The sequence below is a fragment of the Balaenoptera musculus genome, chromosome 1 (genome assembly GCF_009873245.2).
Source record: "Balaenoptera musculus isolate JJ_BM4_2016_0621 chromosome 1, mBalMus1.pri.v3, whole genome shotgun sequence".
Classification (NCBI taxonomy): Eukaryota; Metazoa; Chordata; class Mammalia; order Artiodactyla; family Balaenopteridae; genus Balaenoptera; species Balaenoptera musculus.
The window spans coordinates 183,891,403-183,905,660 of NC_045785.1; the positions used below are offsets into that span (position 1 = coordinate 183,891,403).

Here is a 14,258-nt window from a genome sequence, read left to right on the forward strand (position 1 = left end):
CAACGGGGTCTCCTGCTTCCTCTGAGTTCCCCCACCCTGCTCGTCCCCATCCCCGGAGCAGGGGCCTGCAGACCGTCGAGGGCTCCCGGCTGCCTGCGTGGCTTTGAGAGCCGGCAAACACCTCCCACAGCCCTGAACTCTCAGGCTGATCCGGGCCTCGAGGGCATCTCTTCCGCCCCGTGACCCAGTGAGGCCCAGAGGGGAGAGGCCTGCTCTGCGTTACACAGCCAGAGTCCCGGCCGTCTCGGTGCTGGAAACGGTCAAGACTAGAGAGAGAGGGAGGCAGGTTCACCCCCACCGCCACCCCACCCCCCGCCCCCCACCGCCTGGCCCAGGCCAGGCATCGATTCCTCCTCCTGCCACACAGCATCCCCCCCGCACCAAGCTGCCAAAGGGTCCATTTAGCTGCAGACGCGGGCGGGGCAGGCGGCCGGCTTGGAGAGCCTGGGTAATTGCCTATAATAAAAGCTCCTAGAGCCTTTGTTCCTGGGAGCGATTGCACAGTTGGGCTTGTGCTCGGAGGCCTGTGTGCACTTGGGAGATGGGGCCCGGAGACCTCGCCCTTCCTTCCTGCTGCCACAGCAGGCCCAGCGAGGACTCGGCCCCCCGGGAGTCGAGGTGACCCCGGCCTAGCCCTCCCCTCCTCCTCCTCCGACCTCCTCGCTGCCTGGACGCTGGGGGCCGGGCCCCCTGGGCTCTCTCAATGGGCCAGTGGCCTCAGCTGCAGACGGAGCCCCTCGCGTGGGTGCACAGGGCAGCCTGCGGGCAGGACACAGGCCGTGAGCCCGAGTTACCTGGGGTCCCTCCGCCCTGCGGGGGTGATTCACGTTCATGGGACTCGGGGACCCTGAAGGGTGACTGGCAACAGGTGGCCCCCTGCCCTCGGGTGTCCCCACCCCTGCCCCTGGCCTAACTTTGCCTAGAAGGCGCACTGCCTGCCGGGGGAAGGGGCACACATGTGCCCATTGGGGGGGCCGGCCCAGGGCAGGGGGCAGAGCACCACAGGGGAAGAACCGACCTCCAAGGGGAGAGGCTCGAGGCCAGGGCGGCCTCCGCTGTGAGTGACCACCGTTCTCTTTCCCGCAGGGCCCAGACCGACCCGGAGCCCGGCCCCCTCCGCCAGGGCAGCTGGGCTGCTGACGGCTACTCCGGCCCCCCCAGCAGGACTGAGGAGAGCCTCTCGTGCGTGGGTAAGTGCTCCGGGGGCGAGCCCTCCTCCTGGTGGGGGGCGCCCTGGGCCAGAGCTCTCCTCACTGCCCACAGGGGAGAAGTGGCCCCGCTTGACAGCCGGGCACCAGCATGTCAGTTGCGCTTTGCGCCCGTGCTGTGCCCGACTCAACGCAGGGTCGGTCCGCCAGACCCAGGAGCACTGCAAGGTCAGGGCAGCAGCGTAACCAGCGGGCACCCTGCGTATCCAACGCCCGGGGTGGGTGTCGCTGAGGCCGTGACAGAAGGTAACAAGCTGGGAGACTGACAACCGAGAGCCAGGTCTGAGCCCCGCCCGGAACAGAGGAGGTGCTGGGCACCTGGCAGGCAGTCCAGGGCCCCCTGCCCAACGGCCCGACATCCGCCCCTCCCCCAGGACCACTTCTAACCGCCACTCCCTCGCAGGTCACTTCCCTGTGGCCTCCTGTAGTCACACCTGCCCCCAATGCTTGTCATGCCGCTAACGCACCTTGGGAAGCAGAATGTGAGCCTTGCCAAGAGGACCCCCAGAACTCGACTCGGTGGTCTCCCCCGAGGGCAGGGACACGGCGGTTCCCAGGGCCCGTCCCTCCTCTGGCCTCGGCAGGTGCCCAGTGGGGGGTCTCTGGATGGAGGGATGGTGAGGGGTGAGTGAGTGCCTCATGGGCCGGGGGTTGGGTTCTAAACGGGTCCGATTCTAAACTCTTAGCAGGGCTTGAGTGTGTGTGTTGATTTTCTTGCGACATTAAAAAAAAATCCCCAGAGGATGGCTGTGGTCACCCCAGAGGTACGTGAGGCTCCGGGAACCAGCTCCATCCTTTCGTTCCCAGCAGGGGGGCTTGCCCCAAGACAGGAATGAACCTGCTTTTGGCAAAGCTGAGGTGGTCCACAGGATTTGTCTTACAGCTTCATCTCAGGGCCCTGCTAACAGTGGGCAAAGCTGGGGCTTAGAGCACAGCCTGACCCTGAAGTCACCAGACACCGGTGGTGGCCACTCCTGCCTTCCCTGCAGGGCAGGTGGCCGGGGTCCCTGTTGAGCCCTCTGCCGGCCTGGTCCCCGGCAGTGGTGGGAGCAGTAGCAGGCCCCCTTCCACAGCAAGCCCTGCGGAGGGGGGTCGTGGGGCAGAGACGGGCGTCTAGAAAGCAAGCCACGTGCTTCCACAGCGGTGCAGGCACAGGGGAAGCAGGGCACTGCAGGGACAGAAGGAGACCTCAGTTCGCTGGCACCAAAAGCCAATGAGTGTTAGGATGCGGTAACCAGGAAACTATGCAAGCTCTATTTTTGCATCTGCAGTGTTGCGAGTGTAATGGCTTCCTTATGTGTGTGCCACATCATTAGGGCCTGATGGCCTCCGGCTACCCAGGCGCCCGCTCACCGTCGCCATGCCATGAGCGCAGAGAGGAATTTCACACTAACATCCGTGCACGCTGGCCCCGGGAGCCCCGGGCTGGTCGGCTGGCAGGACCCCCCTCACCAGCTAGATGTGAAGTGTCTGGTGGATGGCAGGGGAGGGGTTCTCTGTTGGGGGGGTGCAGGGCAGCCTTGGGAGGTGGGCTTCACGGCGAGGAGAGAGCCCCCTGCCTCCCCCAAGTCTCCCGGGATGAGGGCAAGGCCCCCACGCCACTTGTGCTCTGGCTGTAGCTGTGGTCACAGTGTCCGTCTTGGCCAAGGATACCCCGAGCTCTTTGACAGGTGGAATGGGGAGAGATTTGGGGTCTGCCTGTGCTTTGTGGAGGAGGGGGGCCTGTTCTCTGGGCCCGAGGAGACGGAGGAGACGAGAGGAAGCGGGGGGGGGGAGGAAGGAGGGCCTCACTCACTTGTTACTTCTCTCATTCAATCAAGAAACCACCAGGGAGCCGGCTTTGTGTAGCTGGAAGAGAATTTCCCATGATGACTTGCCACCAAGCAGGGTGCTGGGCGTGGCCTTCGTTTGTCCCAGTGTCCGTCCACCGTCCGCCGGCAGCTGCCCTGTCCTCCTCTGCCCCAGGCAGTGTAGGGGCAACTGTGCTGGTGCCCTGACCCTCCCCGTGCCCACCCAGCTGTGCCAGGGAGAGCCTGGCAATGGTCCCCTGCTGACGCGCCCCTTGGTTGCCGTCAGCACAAACAGTGCCTGGGCCGCCGTTGGATCTTAATTTGGAGAGTCAGGGGAAGCCAGGGCCGACGTCCCCGGCGCTCACGTGTGAGGCCGTGTGCGAGGGACCGGAAGGGTCGCCCCGAGGTCGACACAGTCGTCTTAATAACTTCCACTTCGTGGCATGTGTGAGCGCTGAGTGGGCAGGGAGTGAAGGGACCTTTTCTCATCCTCACACCACGTGTCACCGGGGAACGAGCCCCCCTCACCCGGCCCCCGCCAGGCTTCTCACACGAGGCTGAGGGGCCCGGGAGCTGGCCTCGCGCTGGGCTTGTTTGCATTTCTCCTTATCCCTCTCTGTTATTGAGTCGACTCCATCTTTAAGCCACAGTCAAGTTTTCCACGTCGTGTGGGTTTGGGAGAGAAAACTCCAGATCTGGTGTGTCTTCCCAGGGCAGGAGCGAGACTCGAACTTCCCTTGGGGAGGGTTTGCTCTGGGCCCCCAGATGGCCGCATGCCCACCAGGCTCTCCCGGGACTGCAGAGGATTTGGACTCAAAACCCTGGGGGTCAAAGCTGTAACGGACTGTAGCTTCACCCAAACCTGGCCTCATTTTCGCTGGGGAGAGAGAGGCCCGGGGAGGGAGGATGGCCTGCTCAGGGCAGCACGCGTGGTTCGTGAGCAGCTGAGCTGAAATTGGGACCACTGCCTCTGACTCCCCAGATGCGGGGAGGACCAAATGCTGATGCCAACTGCTATTTATTGAGCACTTACTGTGTGCAAGGCACGGCACCAGGCTCAAAGTCCTTCGTAAGCACGTTACACACGCTCTGAGGTGGAACCATTGCTCTGCTGTAGGTGAGTGAGCTTGGCTCAGAGAGGTTATGCAAACAACTTGTCTGAGGATGCACAGCACTAGGATTGGAGTCCAGGTCACCCTCTTCCGGGGTCACCCCTGCCTTCCCGTCTGCTGCCCGTTGCATGATTCAAGCTCAGCTGGGTCTCCCTCACTTCTGCCAGGTGGCGGGAAGGGGACGGGCCGGTGAGCCGGTCCCCGCGAGCCAGTCGCCGCCACCACCTCCCGCGACCTGAGCCAAGCCCGGGATGCCACTGCCTCTGCCTCCCAAGCGTGTGTCCTTCATGCTGTGTTCACACCGCCCCGCCCCCCGCCCCCGCTTCACGTTTCCACCCTCTGGGGAGTTTCGGGCTGAGCCGGGCCTGTGTGCCAGCCACCCGTGGGGAGAGGACGCACAGACAATTGACTAGAAAACGCAGCCCAAGCTCTGGGCAGGCGGTATGTATGAGCTGTGTTCTCAGGGCTCAAGCGGGTCAGGGCCACTGTAGGGCCGGAGGGGCGTAGAGCTCGGGGATAAACAGAGCAGGCGTCTGGGATGGCGCAGGCTTCCAGGACCTGGGACAGGAGGTAATAACAACACTGAATGGCAGTGCCGACTCTACTGGGCTTCCTCTGAACCAGGCGCTGCCCTACGCGCCTCTAGTCCTTCCAACAACTGGGCGAGGTGGGGACCCACACCTTTGCTTGGCATCGCGGCCTTGCTGCTTGCTGGCTGTGCGGGCTTGGGCTGGTTCCTAGTCTCTCTGTGCCTGTGTCATGACACCCACACCTTCTTCCGAGGGTTTTGTGGGGATAACGTGCACCCGTACAAGCAAAGTGCTGAGAAGCTTTGCCCGGCACACGGGAGCCGCTCAGCACATGCCGGGCGTGACCTGCTGCTGCCCTGGGGTGGGGAGAGGGCCATTCCTAATGTGCCCACCTTACAGGCGACGGGAGGGTAGGTGACATCCCAAGGTGGTCCAGCCAGGATTGGAGCCCAGCCTTCAGAGGTCACGCTCTGGGCCATCCCTGCCGTGACCTCCCTGGGGGCAGGGGACACGTCCCAGGTCCTGGGCACCGAGGGAGGCCGGAGAGGCTGTGAGATGACCAGTGAGGCGGGCCTGGCTCGGGGATGGCCGCAGAGGGAGAGAGGCCAGGCAGTGAGGTCATCCAGGGTAGCCTGCTGAGCGGGGTGTGGTGCCTAAAAACTGGAGGCATCTGGATTCTGTTTCTTTGGAGGAGGGGAGGGGGAGGGGGGAGCCTGGGGGACTTCTCACGTCAGCATTTGGCTGGGAATGGGGCTCACCTCCAGGCAGTGGATTCGGCCCATTTTAGTGGAGGGTCAAAAATAGCAGAGGCTGGGCAGCCCAGGTCCCCCGGGACTACCACCCACGAGTGCTCGAAAAGCAATACACAGGGTTGGCAGGGCCTAGCTTCCCTGCTTCCTGTTCCGCCCAAGAACACAGGGCCCCTGTGTTGCCCAACTCCAGAGAATTATACCCATTCACCAAATTTTTATCCAGCACCGACTACATGCCAGGCACTCCTCTAGACACTTGGGTACATCCAGGGACAAAGCAGGCACAGACTTTGCCCAGTGGAGCTTCTGTGGCTGTCGAGCTGTGCAGTGTTCAGCCTGTGCAACTGTACATGAGCTGCACAGAGGCCCCGTGGTGGAGAAGCCCCAGCTCTGGAGTGTGCGTGCATCCCAGTGAGCAAGGGCAGAGCTCTGGCTTCGGGACTCCCCCTGAGAATGTGAGCAGCGGCCACCTTCAGTGCTGGGAAAGCCCGGGTCTTTGATGCTGGGAAGGATGGTGGGAGGGAAGGTGATAAACATCCCCTGTGGTTTTCCTGGAGCTTCACCCCTGTGTTCCATGCCTGTCTGTCCTGGACTCAGCTCCTCCCTGCAGGGCTTTGAGATTCAACTCTCCGACCTCAGATGAACTGCTTCCATTCTTCCTAGGAGATCCTACCCCGTTCATTCCTCCCTGTGCCTGTGGGCCGTGGGCGGGTCCCGAGGATAAGGATACTTACTGGAAGGAGGTGGGCCTGGTCACTGGGAATCTCTCCAGATCAGACCACCCCATACAACTTCGGGGCAGTTATCCAGGGAGCCGGGGTCGCGGGGCAGCTAGAAATCTCAGCCATGGGAGGAGCTGAGACTTCTAGACTCCCACCACTGTCCGTCTGTGACCGGTGGAGAGACCTCACCTCCAGGGTTGCCCTTAAAGACTCGGCTTCACAAGGCTTTGCCCCCTCCCCCCGGGCAAAGGGGGGCCCCTCCTTTCCTGACTTCTGGGGAGGCCCAGGCAGGTGGAGAGCACCCTCCAAGCCAGTGACGTGCAAGGCTTCAGTCCCGCCCTGGGCACCACTGAATGGGCAGAAATGGGCACAGAGCATCCCTGCCCACAGCTCCCCCACCCCTGTGATGAGAGGATTAGGGTCCCCGCTGGGAGACCCCCACCCCCACAAGGAGATGCCCAGCAGCCCGCCCAGAAGGAGCTCTGGGAGACGCAGTGGAGAGTGAGGGGACACAGACACAGTGACCAGGAGGATTAAGAGCTGAGAATCACCCCTGGTCATAATATTCATCCACACGAGTCCTTTAAGAGGCAGCCCAAATCAAAACCCTGCCTTCCTGTGTATGTCTCCTGGGTTATGGGGTTGGGAGCTTCAGAGGGAGCTGAAGATAGTTAAAGGGTCCGGTGCAGAGGGAGGGTGGGAGGGCGTGGGGTCGCCCAAGCCCTGGGGGCGGGGAGGGCAGAGAAGCACCTAGCTGTGCCTTCTCTCAAAGGGCTGGAGGGAAGCCAGCAGGTTCTGGGGGGCGAATGGCTGAGGTCAGAGAGGGAAGGGACTTCCGGCAGGAGGGAGGCTCAGGCCCAGGGGCAGTGGAGCCCCGCAGCCCAGGTTCACAGTCCCGGGCAGGAGCTGGACCCCGTGAGCTCCTGCATCCTTCCCGCCTGGGAGGCTGGGCCTCGGCAGAGCCTGCGGGCGTGTGCAGTGGGGAGCAGAGGCCGGAAGCGTCCGGGGATGAGGTCAGGCTATAGGGAGGAGGAGTCCTCGGCCCCACACCAGTGGATATTCTGGGCATCTGCAGGGCAGTTTGTAAGTGCCAAGTGGTGACCAGTGAATAGTCCATTAACGTTCATTGAGACAGGAGCCATGGCATTCTTCTGTTACGTTTAATGCCTTGTTTAAAAACCTAACAAAACTCTAATAAAGCACAGAGGTGCCATCTGAGCAGCCACCGGATGGGAGTGTGTCTCCAGGCAGGGAGAGGCCGGGTTCGTTAACTCAGCCGCCCAGCCCTCCCCGGCCCAGCTGGGCAGAGGCTTCTCCTTCCTCTAGGAGCTGTCCTTAGTTTTTTGGCATCAAGGACCTCTTTCAGAAGCTGGTGGACACTCAATCCGCCTCCCAGACAAATGCACGTATTCACGGCGCAAAGCTTGCATGTGGTGTTTGGTTTTACGGGCCTTCTGTATCTGCTCTGTGAACCCAGACTAAGAAATTCTGCTCTGCGGCAGTGATGTCATCACGGGGCTGGCCAGACAACCTGGGTTTGGGCCTTGTGTTTTGCCTCATCTGGCTTTTGGGTTTCTTGGCCCACAGCAAGGTAATAGGATTGATTACAAATGGACCAGTTCTGCCCGAAAGCAGAAAACTGAGTAAGATTGTCTTTGAGGTTCCTCTGACCTTACAACAGCCAATCCTGCACGGACGGGTCAGAGTGGACTGTAGGTTCGCCTGCATCAGAGGACACATACCCATACAGGCAGTTCACGGGTCTCCACCCCACAGGGCACAGGGCACAGCCAGCACACGCTGCCCTCCCGCTGCCCTGGCTAGGGTTCCTGCCCGCCCCCCACCCCCCCACCTCTCAGGCCTGCGGTTGCCATGACAACCGATGGCGTATCCTGGTCTCAGGATGGTGTACCTGGGCCTTGCAGAGCTCCTCTGAGGCCCAGTATGCAATGGACGGCCCAGCAGGTGTGTGGGGACGGTTGCCATGGCAACATACAAGCCAAGCCCGTGTGGGAAACATCCAGACTTCTTACCCTGGTCGCTGTATTAGCCGGGAACAGGAGGTCTGACTTTGCACGAGTCCAGTTTCAGACCAAGTCCTCTGGGTCAGGTGCTTCCTCCTGCCTCTCCCAGCTGGAAGCCCACCTCCACCCCGACCTGACTTCTTCCTGACCAGCCGAAGTGCGGAGAATGTGGGCATTCTCTTAAGGCCACATAGCGAGTCCTGAAGGGAACCCGAGACCCCCAAGGCTCGGGAATAAGGAAGTCCCCAAGGGGTCCTGGATGTGTTAGGGCTGCCAGGTCCCATGCCAGTGACAAGGATCTCAGGACAGAGGTCCCGAGGCTGAGCCATGAAGGGCCCATGGTGCTGCGGACAAGCAGCTGGGTCCATAGGAGGAATCCTCCACCCCGTCCCCCACCGCCAGGATTCTGCGGGCCAGTCCGAGTGTGACCGCAGTTCTGGACCCAGGCAGACCCCAGGTGCGGTGGGCATCCGGGCTCCAGGAGGCTCCTGGCTGGACAGGTGGTCCTTCCCAATCCCCACCCCCCCTCCAGGACCCAGGCCTCCTTTTTGGGATCACGTGCAATTATTCAGCAAGTCCCGAGAAACAGCAGGAACTTGTGGGAAGTTGTGAGAGACCCGCAGATCTGTGTTCAAATTCTGATCCCACCGGCAGCCTGCTGGGTGACCTTGGGCAAGCATACTTCTCTGTAAAATGAAGATAATGATAGTCCCTGCTTCGGAGGGTTTGATGAAACAGTGCAAGTGACAGGTCTAAGAGGGTCCCTGGCAATAGCAGGTGCTTCATGGCGGTAAACACCCCCTGCCCCGCGGCTCCACAAGCATCAGTGAGCCCTTCTTAATGGCTCCATGTAGGGAGATGCCGTAGTCAGCCCAGGCTGCTTTAACAAAAGTACCGTAGACCAGGCGGCTTAAACAACAGAAATGTATTCCTCACGGTTCTGGAGGCTGAGAGGTCCAAGGTCAAGGTGCCAGCCATTTCAGTTCCTGGTGAGAGCTCTCTTCTTGTCTTGTAGACAACCATCTTCTCGCTGTGTCCTCACCTGGCTCAGAGGAAGCAAGCGCCCTGGTGCCTCTTCTTATAAGGGCACTAATCCCATTGCCAGTTCTCTGCCCTTGTGACCTAATTACCTCCCAAATGCCTTATCTCCAAATACCACCACACTGGGGATTAGAGTTTCAGTTTATGAATTCGGGGGGGATACCAACATGCAGTCTATAATGGGGGGCTTACAATTTAGCTAGATGGGGAGGATCTCTCCCTGGGATACAACTGGGCAGAATTTGACTACGTGGCACCCTGACTATAATCGGTAGAGAGGAAAGTTCAAGATCAGCGTGGGATGTAGTCAGAGAAGGCTTCCTAGAGAAGGCGGCCCCAAGGCTGGGCCTTGAAGGGTGAACTGGACTTGAACTCATGTAAGAGAAGGCATCGGGGAGAAGGGCAGACACAGCCAAGGTGCGGGCGTGGGATTCGGCCTGGACCCGAGGGTGGGTAGGAGAGCATCGGAGAGCAAGGCTCCCGGGGGTGGGGGAGGGAGGCCGAGTGCTGTGTGTGGGTCAGCACTGGCCTCTGTGGGGCTGACACCAGAGGGTGGGGGACAGTCCTTCCCTGGGAAGCCACCCAGCTCACCTCCGCCCGCCATCACGGAGTTCTGGCTTGTAATGGAGAAGGGGGGCGTCAGCGCTCAGGGGTCCTGGGCGGGGTGCTCAGAAGAGGAGCAGGAACCCAGTGCCTTGCTGTGCATGCCCGGGCTCCCCTGCCGAGGAACGGAGGTCCCGTGTTCTAGCCTGGGGGTCAGGATGCTTGGGGGGCGTCAGGGAGCCTCAGCCCAGCCCTAGATCGGACCTCACCTCCCGGGTCTGAGGCCCTCGGGCCACAGTCCCCGCTCCCTGTGGGGCTGCACACCCAGAGTGCCCAGCCTCTGAGCAGAGCGCCTACGCCCTCCCAGCCTGGGAGAGCCCTGCCCGCCAGCTGGGGACACTGGGCTTCGGGCTCAGGCCCTGTGTCCTCCCTGGGCTCGTCTCGGCCCCCTACTTCACACGATGGGCAGGCTCGCCCCTGTCCTGTTGGCATGGAGGCTCAGGGCAGAGGCGTCCAGTGCCGTGAGCTCCCAGGAACGCGGGCTGGAGTTAGACTTCCTCGGCATCCTCAGCCTCCCGGAAGTGCTCCCTGAGACGCTGGGCCAGAAGGCAGACTGGGGCCCACGGTCCCGGGCTCCACGCCCAGCCTTGGGTTTGCTGGGCCTCATTTTCCCCAACACAGGTGGACAGCAAATCTCTTCCGGGCCCACACTCCTGACCTTGGAGCCCATAGGAAAAACCCCCAACCCTGAAGCTTAGGGAGCCTCCTGGGCCCAGAGAGGCTGAGCCAGGGCCCTGCAGAGTCCACAGAAACGTCTCAGCTACCAAGGCCCTGGAAAGCAAAGGCTGGGAGGAAGCAAGAGGATCAATCTGGGAGGGCTTCCTGGATGAGGTGCGAGCCAGCTGGTGCATCCATGCTGGACCACTGTGTCCACCGGCTCTTTTTCTCCTCCAGGTGGCCGGGGAGGGTGGGGCTCAAGTTCCTGGTGGGACTGCCAGGTGCGCGAAGGAACGTGAGGACTTCTTGCCCACTCTCGCCCTGTCCCCCACAGGTGTGCAGGGCAGAGATGGGGGAGGAGAGGGTCTCAGCTGTGACCTGTCCCAAGGTCACAAGAACTGGAGCTTCCTCGAAAGGGCAGAGAGAGGGTGTGCTGGGCTCCCCGCGGCCCAGGGCTGTAGGGAAGGGAGGGAAGATGTGGCTGGGACGCTGTCCCCGGGCCTGGCTGCCATTCGGCACCAGCTGCACTGTCTCTCACCGCGGGTACCGGGACGTCACTGCTGTTTACAGTCCCCACACATCTGCTCTGAGTCACGCATTCATTCATTCCATCAATCGTCATTCATCAAATATTTCTGAGAGCCCACTGTGTGCAGAGAGCCGTGATGGGTTCTGGGAAAAGCTCATCATCAGTAGGCCAACCAAGGGTGGATCCTTGGGAATCACAGAGGAGTGGATAAAGGATGTTGGCTGGATGCCAGGCAATTATTGCATTGGCTGCAGTAAGCGTGTGGGAGAGTCAGGAAAGGCATCGCACAGGAGGGCCCTTTGGCCTTGAGAAGGGCCAGGAGAAACAGAGGGTCCAATCCTCTTTCCACGCCAGCTCCTCCTAAAGTCTTCCCGGCCTTGACTGACAGCAACCCCAGGCCTAGAACTGTCCAGGCCCCAATCCTTGGGAGGGTCTTGACCCCTCTCTTTCCCACAGACCCACATGTGGTCTATCAGCAAACCCTAACGGCTTCAAAAGATGCCCAGAGTTGACCATTCCTCACCACCGCCAAAGCCACCACCAGTTCCAAGCCACCGTCATCTCTCACCTTGATTTTTGCAGTCTGCCCAGGAGCCCCGCCCAGCAGCCAAGGGACCCTTCCAAGGGGGAGCCAGGCTGTGCCAGTCCTCTGCTCCAAGCCGGCCGGGGGCTCCCATCTCACTGGGCGAAAGGCCAAGTGATGACCTCTGAGGCCTCCGCACACTGGCCTCCATCACATCCTGACCTCACTGCCTGCCGCCGGCCCCGTCTTTTCTCTCTAGCAGATGTGCCTCTGATCTTGCGATTCTCCGAACACACCCGGCACACCCTGCCTCAGGGCTTTGCCTGGGCTGTTCCCTCTGGCTGGAAACCTCTTCCCCAGATATCCATAGAGATTTGTCCCCTCTCTTCTTCAGATCTTTACTCAAATGAACCTTCTCAGTAAAGCCTTCCTTGGTCACCGAATCAAATAGTCACCCCCTGCCCACAGCTGTTTCACATTCCCCTTCCTGCTTTGTTCTTTCTCCTTAGCACTTCTCAGTAGCTGGTGTTTCTGTCTATTGCCTGTCCCTCCCATTGGAGTGGACGTCCCACGAGGACAAGAGTTTTTGTCGGTCCCGTTCTCTGCTGCACCCGCGGCACCTGTCAGAGCTGGCGTGCGGAGGCGCTGAGCAGGTGTGGGCAACGGGAGGCCGGCTGGCCAGCTGCAGGCGAGACGCCACTCGGCATCAGCCACCTCCGCAGCCTCCAGCCTGGCCTCGTGCATGCTTTGGGTGCTCAAGAAGTCCCTGCTGAGAGGTGGAAGGACATGGGGGGTGGGTGACATGGAAGAGAAAAGGGCAGAAGGAAGTGGGCATCAGTGGCTGGAGGGCTTTCCACAAAGGTGGAGGTGTTGGGACGTGATGAAGGACCTCATCACAGGGGTCAGGTGGGGACACGTTAAAGAAGGTGCTTGTCACTCAGCCCCTGCTCTCCAGATCCTGATTGTGGGCATAGAAATCAAGAGAACCCTCCCCTCTTCTCTGCTCTGCCCTTAGCCCTCGAGGGAACCAAGTGTGGACTCACCTGCCCACTCCCCCTTCTCCCAAGGTCACCTTTCAAGGTCAACCAGGTGGGAGCAGCCTAGCCCTCCTTCCCAACTTCTCCTCTCTTCCTCACTCCCCACCCCCAGAAATCCTCTCTCAAACCGAGGGGCAGATCCCAGAATGCCCTCCCACAACCAGGGCTACATCCATTTCCAGTCACGGGCGGGGGATGTAACATCACACTGCATGCCTGTCCTTGGCCGTGTGCCTGTATCTTCATTCCTCAAGTTGCTTTAAGTTATCGGTCAACAGATGTGGTCAAATCGCTCATCCCACGCCCACCGCAGAGACTGCCAATGCCTTTGGAGAGAGAGGAGTGGGGTGACGAGCGATTTCGGGGGGCTGGAGATTGGGGACTTTCATGATTCCAAACCAGCCTCCTTCCCGAGTCCTCTCCGGAGCCCGGGCAGGGTCCAGTCCCCGCCACAGGCCACTGCATCATCAGCTCCCACTCCCTGCCCAGCCGGGCCTCTGCCTCAGCACACAGACCCTCGCCTTCTCTCTTCATGGGACCCTCCCGGCCAGGCGGTCCTGCAGAGTGGGGAGAGGAGAGGGGACGGGGCAGGAACCCCTCAGTGGGAGGGGCTCCAGTCTGGGATTGGGGGTGCTGTGACAGGGCAGGATCCTCTCTTTTTAGGAATCACTTGAGGAAGCATATATTGGCTTTATCGACTGCTGCTGGAATGGCTGTTGCCACGGCAGCCGAGCGCTCCCACTGCAGTAGAGGATGGTGGGAAACTCGGGATGTGAAAGGAATAAAGAGAGCCGGATAGAGGGAGAGGCCTCACTGGGGAGCGTCTATAAGTTCCAGGACGCCAAGATGATGATTTAAAGGGACCACCCCGTGATCACAGCAAGACCCTTTAGAGAGGGACAGCGGGAAGGTGAGCAGTACTGGGTGGACAGAGGGGGGACCGGTCCTCATGGGGATCAGCCCTGAATCAACCCAGGCGGTGAGCACGGAAGGTATTTTCTGTCTCACAAATTGACAGGTGGTGTTTCATGCAGAGGGAGGATGGAGGGGGTCTAGTGCCTCTCTTCTGGAAAACCCTCTTTTCTAGAAGGAGCCAAAATTTCAGGAGCTGTTTATTGAAGGAAGGGGACGGGCATGGGGTTTAGGGCGTGTGATATCCCTCAAGAGGAGACACAGGGGAATAAAGAGAGGGGGCAGGGACCAGGCTGAAACACAGGAGCCGATGAGGGGGTAAGATCCCCAGGAAGGAAGGAGGATCAGGTCCGGGGCAGTGGGCATCCAGGGACCAGGAAGCGCAAGTGGACAGCGCAACAGGTGGAGTAGTGTCAGAGCAACTCCAGGGACTGATGTGGGAGGAGGGAACCTACGGACGTGGGTACCAGAGACGAGGGGCCGGAGGAGGCGCCGGACCTTGTCTACAGCAGTGCGCACGGGCTGGGATGGACCACAGCGCAAATCATGCTTTTCGGCTAGATGGCAGCTAGTTCATTTCTCCTTGTCTGCTAAGGAGGAGATTGAATTTGTGTACAGGAGGAGGACATACACACAACAAGCAAACTACTGTAACCTGGTACACTAGGGAACAAGTGTCCCCAGACTCTCAAGCTGCTGTTTTTAGGAATGGTGAGATTCCCGCGTGATTGAGTTAGCTGTGTCTTGTGCAAACTGGAGGAGACCCCTGAGTAAGGATGAGGACTTCAGAAGCGATTGTGATTTCATGAAAAGCGGCC

General features: G+C 60.5%; 1 protein-coding gene across 8 annotated transcripts in view; it reads left to right on the forward strand.

Annotated features, from left to right (window-relative positions):
• The window catches only part of NAV1 (neuron navigator 1), a 211,078-nt gene that overhangs the window by 66,062 nt on the left and 130,758 nt on the right, over positions 1–14,258 (forward strand). For all 8 annotated transcript variants that reach the window (XM_036850675.1, XM_036850718.1, XM_036850728.1 and 5 more), the window contains one exon: positions 1,087–1,190. In XM_036850675.1, the coding sequence (XP_036706570.1) occupies positions 1,087–1,190 (104 nt within the window). The remainder of the gene's footprint in view (positions 1–1,086; positions 1,191–14,258) is intronic.